The sequence below is a fragment of the Pinus tabuliformis genome, chromosome 4_1 (assembly GCF_031772625.1).
Source record: "Pinus tabuliformis cultivar Carrire ecotype Pingquan chromosome 4_1, CPIR1, whole genome shotgun sequence".
Classification (NCBI taxonomy): domain Eukaryota; kingdom Viridiplantae; phylum Streptophyta; class Pinopsida; order Pinales; family Pinaceae; genus Pinus; species Pinus tabuliformis.
In genome coordinates, this window is record NC_142303.1 from 400,220,261 (window position 1) to 400,230,430 (window position 10,170).

General features: G+C 39.1%; 1 protein-coding gene across 9 annotated transcripts in view; it reads left to right on the forward strand.

Annotated features, from left to right (window-relative positions):
- Positions 1 to 2,737, forward strand: part of LOC149175994 (uncharacterized) — a 176,915-nt gene extending 174,178 nt beyond the window's left edge. For 8 of the 9 annotated variants that reach the window (XR_016258590.1, XR_016258596.1, XR_016258593.1 and 5 more), the window contains one exon: positions 2,613 to 2,737. Coding sequence is in view for 1 of the 9 variants with exons in the window: in XM_089422997.1 (XP_089279123.1) it covers positions 1,134 to 1,460; positions 2,613 to 2,651 (366 nt within the window). In the remaining 8 variants the exon portion in view is untranslated. Of the gene's footprint in view, positions 1 to 360; positions 1,461 to 2,612 lie in introns of those variants that run through there. The other variant, XM_089422997.1, reaches the window with a different exon arrangement.
- The last annotated feature ends 7,433 nt before the right edge of the window (positions 2,738 to 10,170 follow it).

The window sequence follows — 10,170 nt, forward strand, 5'->3', positions numbered from 1 at the left end:
CTGTATACAGTTTAAATGTTATGAATGATTAAAATTGACAGAGTTTTCCTTCACGAAGTAAATTGGACCCAGAGATGTATGGTACTTAGATCAATTCTATTACTGATTCACATATAGAAAAGAATCTGGATGGGCTAACAGTGGAGCAGGTATGTATGATCCAACTCAGTGCTTGTTGCGTAATTTAAATCTACTCTTATCTAACTCTTTTGATCTACCGACAAATTCATTTATCCAAATATTGATATGATGTTTTCAGGCACTAGAGGATAAACTGTTCATTTTGTACCACAATCATGTCTTCATGAATGTGAATCGAATAAAAGCTTTGTACTTAACCAGGATATATGCTTCTCGCACACTACATTTCCTTAAAAATGATGGCACATTAAGACCATTTGCAATTGCGCTGAGCTTACTCCCTTTAGATCAATGCCGGGAAAGTGTTAGGAAGGCGTTCACCCCTACAGAGCAAAGCACGCAAGGAGTTGTATGGCAACGCGCCATAGCCTACATGATTGTTAATGATACTGATTATTGTCAGCTTATCAGTCACTAGTAAAATCTAATTAGGCACCTCTAGCAAATCACATGCAAATTTTCTTTACTATTATACATGGTGTCCCAACTATGCAATGGTCAGATTTTCTCAGGCTTAGGACTCACGCAGTCACCGAACCATTTGTCATCGCTAGTAACAGAGAGCTGAGTGTGATGCATCCCGTTCACAAGCTACTAAGTCCCCATTTCCGCGATACCATGAACATCAATGTTCTGGCTCGCCAAACTCTTATAAACACCGGAGGCATTTTTGAAAGAACAATCTTTCCTGGAATGTATTCCATGGAAATGTTTGCGTACCGTAGAAGGATTAGAGGCTTCATGAACCGCAGGCTGCTCATTGGCGGCTACGTTATCCAAAAATTGTAGCATATTGTTATTGGAACAGGGCGGATTGGGCCACACCTTTCCCATAGCCCGCCAAGAAAGAGAGTTTATAGATAATATTTTAAATACAACGCCTATTGATGATCTGGTACAGAGCTTCACATCTGAAGATGGTGTGGATAGTGAACGAGATAAAGTTCTCGGTGGAACCAGCACTATAAGCGTCGGCTTCTACTCCAGAGAAAATGTCGCATATATTCAAGGTTCAGGGTGGGAGGAAGCCCTTGTTAATCAATCCTACCAGTGGGTGGAGGACTCTGGTATTTGTCCTGCTCTCAGGTGTTGGCAAACTACCTTCACGGATGACCTTCTCCAAGCCGGAGCATATCCTTTTTACGGGTATACATTCGACCATATTGAAGGCACAAAAATTGGGGGCACCACTTTCGATAGAAGGGGATTGCGCCATTCCTCAGCCTATCTGCTGGAGCATGCGAACTGCAACAATATTAGAATTGGGACACGGGCAAAGGTCTCCCAGATCCTCTTCAATAAGAGTGACAAAGAGCAAGGTAGGTGCATTTTCTTCTCGCCAAGATTTGAGTATTGCATCTTCTTGATATAAATTGTGTTTTTAAATGATTCATACAAGCTATATCAAAACCCAAGGCTTATACCGTGCAGTATGTGGACGGTGTTGGAGAAACTCATGTGGCTCTAATAAATCCCAAAATTGGAGGTTAGGTTATAGTTTTTTGTGGTGCTATTGGTGTCCTCAACTACTACTACTACTCAGCGAAACCGGCCCACATGAGCACTTCGAATCTTTAGGCATCCCCGTGGTTAAAGATTTGCCGGTGCTGGACAAGGAATGGCTGATAACCCAAAAGTTGGGACTACATTTCTCTCTCCTCCACGCCTTGAATATGCATTACCTCGAGTTGTGAGTATAACTCCGGCCAGCTTTATCGAATCATATAGTTTTTCGTTTCATTGCCCCACCAATTATGATCCTCATAACTATAGCCCGGATGAAGAAGAGGCAGACACATATACATTTAATCGATCCTTTAGTAGTTATATCAATGTGGTAGGCATTTTTGAGTTCGTTGCTGAGCCTCTATCTAAGGGAGAGCTCCGTCTGAGTTCTCCGAATAATAATGAAGATCCTTATGTCAGGTTCGATTATTTTTCCCATCCACAGTATATAGAAAATTGTGTGAAAGGACTGAGAACCATAAAAAGGGTTTAGGAAGCAATTCCCAATTTCTTTTTCTTACAGGACCTTTTAATGGTGGTCTGTTCTCTGTAAATACAAGCGATGACAAGGCAATGGAAGCATTCTGCCGGATGAATTTCTCTACCTCATGGCACTATCACGGTGGTTGCGAAGCGGACAGTGTCATCAATGATAAATACCAAGTTCAAGGAATTGATTCTCTTAGGCTGATTGATTCAATAAAAATTTCTTCTTGTAATTTCAATCAATTTCTTTTGATTATTTTTATGTTGTGTGCATAGATACATAGGTTTGCAAATTTTGAAGGAGAGATTCTCAAAATCTCAATAAATCCTCACCAGCTGAACTGCTTGAGCCCATTTATAACTATGACGACTTCAGCAACGCCACTTTTAGATTTTCTTCAATAACAATTGCATTCCATATTCTTGTACGTCCATTCCATATCTTCTGATTATTTTCATGTTTCATGTTGTGCTCACAGATACATGGGTTGGCAAATTTTAAGTTCAGAGGCTGTTAAATTCTCTAAATCCTCACCGGCTGAACCGATTGAGCCCAGTTATAAGTACAATGACTTCAGCAACACCACTTCTAGCTTTGCAGAAAGTGAGATCGCTGTTGCTGTCATTATTTTGAAAAGTCAGGAGCTCCTTCGCCACAGCCTCAGACAGAAAACAAACTATGATCAGACAAACTAAATTAAATAGAGACACGCAAAGAAGACTTTGTAGGTAAGCCATCTTATGTTTGTTGACAGCATATGCATACAAGGACTCAAGATGTTTTCTCGTATTGTCATACTTGTAATATTATCTGCAGCGAGACCGAGTTTCCCAGATCCTTGACCTATTTTCCATTTGAAATATTTCATTCATTACATTGAGATTATTTTTGGTATTCTCGTAATTGTAATATTATTCGCAACCAATCACCCAGTTGATGGTAAAATTTCTTTCGGATATTATAGTACTTGTAATATTATTTGCACCCAGGCTTTAAAATTGACGCATGTATACACGTTCTCACCCTTTTTAACCGTTAAATACAGTTTAGTTTAAAACAAATATGTCATTGTTAACTTGCTAATAATTTTAAAACTTTTTTTACCCGCTAAATACAGTTTATTTTAAAACAAACATGTCATTGTTAACTTGCTAATAATTTTAACTTTTTTTTACCGTTAAATACAATTTATTTTAAAATAAACACATTATTGTTAACTGGTTAATAATTTTAAAAAATGTCACAATAACTGAAAAATGAGATAATGACAGGTTTATATATATATTGCTTGTAATCATGGACAAAAATATGCCAAGGGTGTTTGTGTTGAAAACATGGACATTTGTCTTGTATTAATTATAAGATTTTGCATTAATATAAGATTTATGCATGGAAATTTTGTCCTACACGCAATCTGCATATAGGGCATTATTTGGAGTCTACCACCAAGAGGAAAATGTTGGTCTAAGTTAATTCACATACTAATGAGAAGTACACTATGTTAAAAAGTGTAAATAGGTTCGGTCTTCATAATGACATGTAATTATGATTTTATGTAATGAGATGTAAAGAAGAAAAATAAATTATTATATTGACTTGCTTCATGGGTTTCATGAAGAAGAGATTTTGTTTTGGAGTCAAGACTCCCATTGAGAGTCTTTAGGAATTATTTGTCATCTAGTCATAAAATGATAGTCATTGTCATGTAATGAAGCCATGTTACATTTTGTAAAAGGTCAAATTTGTCTATGTAAAGTATTCTCCAAGACCTTGTCACTTATCCTCTTCAGTGAAGGAAGGATTCTTCTCGGGTATTTGTTTTGGGTACAAAAAAAAAGATCTGAAGGCATCAAGTAAAGATTGAAGAGAAGCAATATAGAAACTAGGGATTTTGATCTAGAGACCGAGATTCTTTAGAGATAGCCGAGAAGAGTAGTGTGGAGACTAAACACCGAGATTCTCTAGGAAAGTCAAGAAGAAGTAGTGTGAAGTATAGAGACCGAGTTTCTCTAGGAGTCTAGGAGAGCGATCAAGCAGAAAGTCGAGAAAGAGGCAGAGCATCAAGGTTAGTGACAAGGTTCTTGGGAGGATACTTAAGTCAAGGGTCTATGTCATGGTCTTGGCACTGGTCAATTGAAGATCTAGAAGAAGAATTTTGATCTGCTTTTCCTCTCAAGAAGTGAGAGGTTTTGGCCTTGGCTGGCAAGCCTACATACTGTGTCACCTGTCTTTTATTGTGCATATTGGTAATTGTCTTGATGAAAAGAACATAATAATAGCATAACGAAAAAAAAAAACCGTAAAAGTATATCACAAGCAATTATCAAGTAGAGAAATCGTGTAACTATTCATGCCCTAGATTTCTCAACGCATCGAACAACTGCCGGGGACAATGGTGCAGGCGCAACATTGAAGGATACATGTATGAAAGTCGAATTTGGCAGCCTGTCGAATTATGTTTCAGTGGCCGCGTAGATGGGAAGGTGCGGATTAGGCAGCTAGATGAACTCAAATACTCCATTTTGAGCTCAATTTTGTTGAATTCAACCACAGATCAAGAATTTTCAGTCAAAACCATGTCAGAAAATGGATACGAATCTGCAAATGCGCTAGAAGGTGTGACAGTCAACCCCAACAGGGTCGAGGATGTGAATGCAGACAAACAAGATTTTGCAGATTTCAACGTATTAGCTGAACGATAGAGGCAACAAATGGGCTGATCAGAGGGATTTGAAGGGGAGGCTGTTGTAAAGAAGGTGGAAAATTTAATTGAAAATGTCAAAAATATGAGCGACAAACCTACTATAAAATGGAAAAATCAAATGAGAATGGTGAAACCTCTATAAAGAAGGTTGAGAACTTTAATGAAAACGAAGATCAATCTCATAAAACGTTTACTATGCGAGAGCTAATAAATCGTTTGGACGAAACTGAAAATGATCAATGGCAAGGGCCGCGTGGAGTAGAAGAGAACGACTTGAAGAAGAGATTCAAAGGATCGGTGATGATGGAATCGTGGAAGCAAGTGAACAGGAAAATGACAGACTGTTTAGAGGAGCAATTGCTCATGACGACGAGAGGCGAGATACGAGGTCGTCCTACCCGTAAGTCTTGTACTTAATTTTTGTTAACTTCTCGGAATTTAAAATCGATTGTGTTAGGATATTCCGACACATAGGATATAGTTAAGTTCAACTTGGTCTAGTTTAGAGTTAGGTATAGAGTTAGGTAAAGTGTGTTTCTTTACCGTTGTACATTTTGTAACTTACAATCCGACGGTCACGATATGTAGTGATCCGACGGTTCACTCTCACCTCGGTATTACCGACACTTGATCCGTGGCTTGACACCCGATTGGTCCATGAGTTCTATTTAAAGCGCATGGAGGGTCATTGTTCGGGTAATCCGTGCATGAGAGAAGCTTATGTAAATTTTCATTCTTTGATTAATAAATTGCCTGTAGTACCCACGTTGGGACAGGCCGTGGACTGTTTCCCTCCTTGCACTTTGAGGGTTTTAACCACGTCAAAAATACTGGTGTATTGATTTGAGATCTGGTTGTGAGCGGTGTCCTTTTGGTGTTATTTCTGAGGAACTTACCCTGTAAATTACTACATGGTATCAGAGCTATTTGAGGGCCGCGTCCGTTGGTGATCCAAATCTGAAGCCGGTAGAACTGCATGCGGCTGTCGGTTCCTAGATCTGCTGTTTCTGACTGCTTTCGGGCCGAGAGGACTGCTCTGTTGCGTTCGGAGCATCTGTTCCAACGAGGAACCCCTTTCGTTTCACGCGAAAAGGTTTCCGGTAGCCCTAGCTGCGTCATTTTTCAGATCGGGAGGTATACAGTGTTTTTTGCAGTTTACTATTATTTTCTCTCTGCTTATTTCGGTCTCAATTTATTTAGCCTTTTTTTTTAACCAGATCTATACCTTTCATTTCTGCGTATGCTCTTTGCCCTGCGACTCTGTGCGATCTGGGCAAATCAGAAACAGAAAGGAAGGATTTTTCTCATGCGTATGCTCTTTTCCCTGCACCTTAGTGTGATCTCGGAAAATCAGAAACATTGAGAAAAATATTTAGTTTTTCGGCTAAAGCTAACTTTGAGATTTTTTTTTTAAATTGCTAGTTTTTTGGCTAAAGCCAACTTCGAGCCGCAAGGTTCGTTTTTCTTTGCATATTCGTGTTGGGTTTTGTGTTTTGTGTTTTGTAGGGAAAAAGAGCTTTCTCAAGGCAAGCACGCAAACCAAGGCCCCCCCCCCTCTCTCTCTCTCTCTCTCTCTCAAATTTTTTGTATAGATCAATTGGTTCAAAGCTATTTTAAGAGAGTAGAGGTCTTGGGTTCAAGTCTCCATTTTGTGGGGGCGGATTTTTTTTCATTCCCGCACATTCGCGCACTTTGCCGGCAACGTCAACAATTTTTTTTTCAAAAAGCCATAACTTCTTCATCCGGAAGCCTTTTTCAGAGCCGTTTTTTTTTAAACCGCCTTTTTTTTCGAGATCTATCCATTGGAACACTTACTTTCAGCATCTTGAGCTTCATTTTTTTTTAAAATGGAAAGTCCATGCCAAGTCATTCTTGACAGCACTAACTACTTCCAATGGGTAGCCTACTTGGAAGATTTACTTAGAAGCAAAGGTCTCTTCATAATAGCCACAGACCAAGAGAAGAAACCAAAAGATGAAGACAAGGCTGCAAAATGGGAAAATAGACAAGATCAAGCACGTGGTTTGATAGGGATGTCTATTTCTCCTGATCTTAGATTCCACATTGCAGAACTTGAGACTCCTCATGAAGCATTAGAAAAACTCGCTAAAGTTTTTGGGATTAAAAATGAAATTAGAGCCCATCAACTTGAAAATGAGTTGCTTACTTTGGATCCTAATAATTTTTCTTGCATTGAAGATTTCTTGTCCAAATTCAAGAACCTTAGATATCTCTTGGAAGGTGTTAAAGTTAAGAAAGAATATGGTAACCTTATTTATTCCATCCTTACTAAGTTGGGACCAGCCTACTCTGTATTTGTTTCCACTTTCCATTCTACAAGGGAAGCTTTCATTTGTCAAGGAAAAGACTACAAGGCCCCTTCCTTTGACTCCTTTTGTGATTCCTTAATAAGAGAACAAGAAAAACTCTTACACCTTGGTCTTCTTAATCTTGGAAACTCTTCCACGAAAGCGTTAGCCGCCCAGCAGCAACCAAATTCAAAGAATCCTAAGAAGTCATATCCTCAAAAGAATGGTCCTCAACCATCTCAGCCTCAAAATGAAAGATCATTTCAGCAAAATGATAAGACCAATAAAAACAAATGGAAGAAGACTGATAGACATTGTAACTTTTGTAATCGAGATGGCCACTTAGAATCTAAATGCTTTAAGAAGATGGAAGCCTTGGAAGCCGCAATGAAGAAACATAACATCCATGTGGAGCCTACTTCAACTTCAACTTCCAGAATGGCACTTTCTGCATGTCATTGTCAATCATCTCAGTCTGGTTATGCATTAAATGTATCTTCTTCTTCTTCTCATTCTCATGAGTGGCTCATTGATTCTGGAGCCTCTTGTCACATGGCCAAAAACCAAGCCATGTTTTCTTCTTTAAATGATTGTAACACCAAAAATATATATGTTGGTGATGATAGATCTCTTAATGTTGTAGGGACTGGAACTGTTCATCTAGACAATGGTCAGTTTAATGATGTATTATGTGTTCCAACCTTATCCTGCAACCTTCTATCTGTCTATCAGATAACTCATTCAGGTGAAGGTAAAATTGTTGAATTTTCACCTCATGATGTTGTAATCAAGGATCTAAAAGATCCTAAACAGATTCTAGCTACTGGTCTTGCTGATGATTCCAAAAGGTTGTATAAGTTTCACAACTTTGGGTCATCAAATCTTCCCTCAGTATTTGTTGCTCATAATGATGAAGTGAGCAAACTTTGGCATGAGCGATTTGGTCACTTAAACTATCGCTCCCTTCAGCATCTATGTAAAGAAAATATGGTGACAGGTCTTCCTATGGTATCTTGCAGAGATGGTGTTTGTTCCGGATGTGTACTCGGAAAACATCATCGGGACAGTTTTGACAAACGTGCCTCTTGGCACGCCTCAGCCCCTTTACAGCTTGTGCACAGTGATTTATGTGGTCCTCTTCCTGTTGCTTCATTCTCTGGCTGCAAGTACTTCTTAACTTTCATTGATGATTTCTCCAGACGCACTTGGGTATACTTCTTAAAACTCAAGAGTATTTAACACCTTTTTGGCCTTCAAAGCCTTTGTTGAAAAACAATCTGGACATCAAATTCTTAAGCTAAGAACTGATAATGGTGGAGAATATGTTAAAAACACATTCATCAACTTTTGCACCGAAAATGGAATTCAAATGCAACATACTGTTCCATACACTCCACAACAAAATGGTGTAGCTGAAAGGAAAAATCGCACCTTAAAGGAAATGGCTAATTGTATGCTACAATCTAAAGGACTCAGTCTTAGTTTTTGGGCCGAAGCAATTAATTGTGCAAATTATATAATCAATCGCACTCCTACTAAGGTTCTAGAGAATATCACTCCAGAAGAAGCTTGGAGTTCCATTAAACCAGATGTAAGTCACTTTCGTGTGTTTGGAAGTGAAGCATGGGCCCATATTCCAGATGAAAAGCATAAAGCTTTAGAACCTAAGAGTGAGAAATGTACTTTTGTTGGATATTCTGAAGATGTAAAAGGTTATAGACTTATTCCATTTAAGTCCAAAAATGTTATCATTAGAAGAGATGTAAAATTTGATGAAAATAAATCGGCCTGCGAGCCTAGTCCGGCGGATGTGCCACCTCTTCCTATCTCTTCTACTTTTGAAAACATTTCTTCTTCAGATGATGAAAGCGAGGATGATAATCCTCCCCCACCTTCTCAGGATCCTCAACTTCCAAGATGGGTCCGTGCTACTCGGGATGCAGCAGGTGATCTTGCCGGTGATCCTACAGATCAGCGACGTACACGTTCTCAGTTTGAAAGAGCCTCTTCTTTACTGGCTCAAGCTCCAGTAAATCATGATCCTGACACTTTTGCAGAAGCTTCAGGCCATCCACATTGGGAAGCAGCTATGAATGAAGAATATCATTCATTGATGACAAATGATACATGGGATCTTGTTCCTCTACCAAAGGGACGCAAACTTGTTAGATGTAAATGGGTTTACAGAACCAAGTATGGACCAGATGGGAAAGTTGATAAACATAAAGCTCGTCTCGTTGCTAAGGGCTTTTCACAGGTTGAAGGCATTAACTACACTGAAACCTTCTCCCCTGTTGCCAAAATGAACTCTATCCGCCTTGTTCTTTCCCTTGCTGCCTCTTTAAAATGGGAAGTCCATCAGATGGATGTTAAATCTGCCTTCTTGCATGGGGACTTGCAGGAAGAAATCTATATGGAACAACCCATTGGCTTCATACAAACAGACTCCAGCCTTGTTTGTCGACTTAAGAAATCCCTTTATGGCCTCAAGCAAGCTCCTCGGGCTTGGTATGCCAAAATGGATAGCTTTCTTTTAGAATCTGGCTTTTCTAGGTGTCATTCTGACAATACTGTCTACACCAAGAAAGTGGGCAACTCTCTTATCATCCTTGTTCTTTATGTTGATGATCTTATTCTTACTGGTAGTGATCCCAACCTTATAAACCATGTGAAGTCCAGCCTTAAAAAGAAATTTGAAATGACAGACTTAGGACACTTACACTATTTTCTCGGTCTTCAAGTCTTGCAATCCCAGGAGGGTATTTTCCTTTCCCAGTCCAAGTATGCTTGTGATATTCTTCGTCATTTTCACATGGAAGACTGTAAGCCAACCCCTTCTCCCTTTCAGTTTGGAGTCAAACTTTCAGTCTCTTGTACTTCTCCTGAAGTTGATGCTACCTTATACCGTCAACTTGTCGGAAAACTCTTGTATTTAACCCATACTCGTCCTGATCTTTCCTTTGCTGTTGGCCTTGTTGCTCGTTTTATGCAAAACCCCCGTGAAAGTCATTGGAAAGCAACTA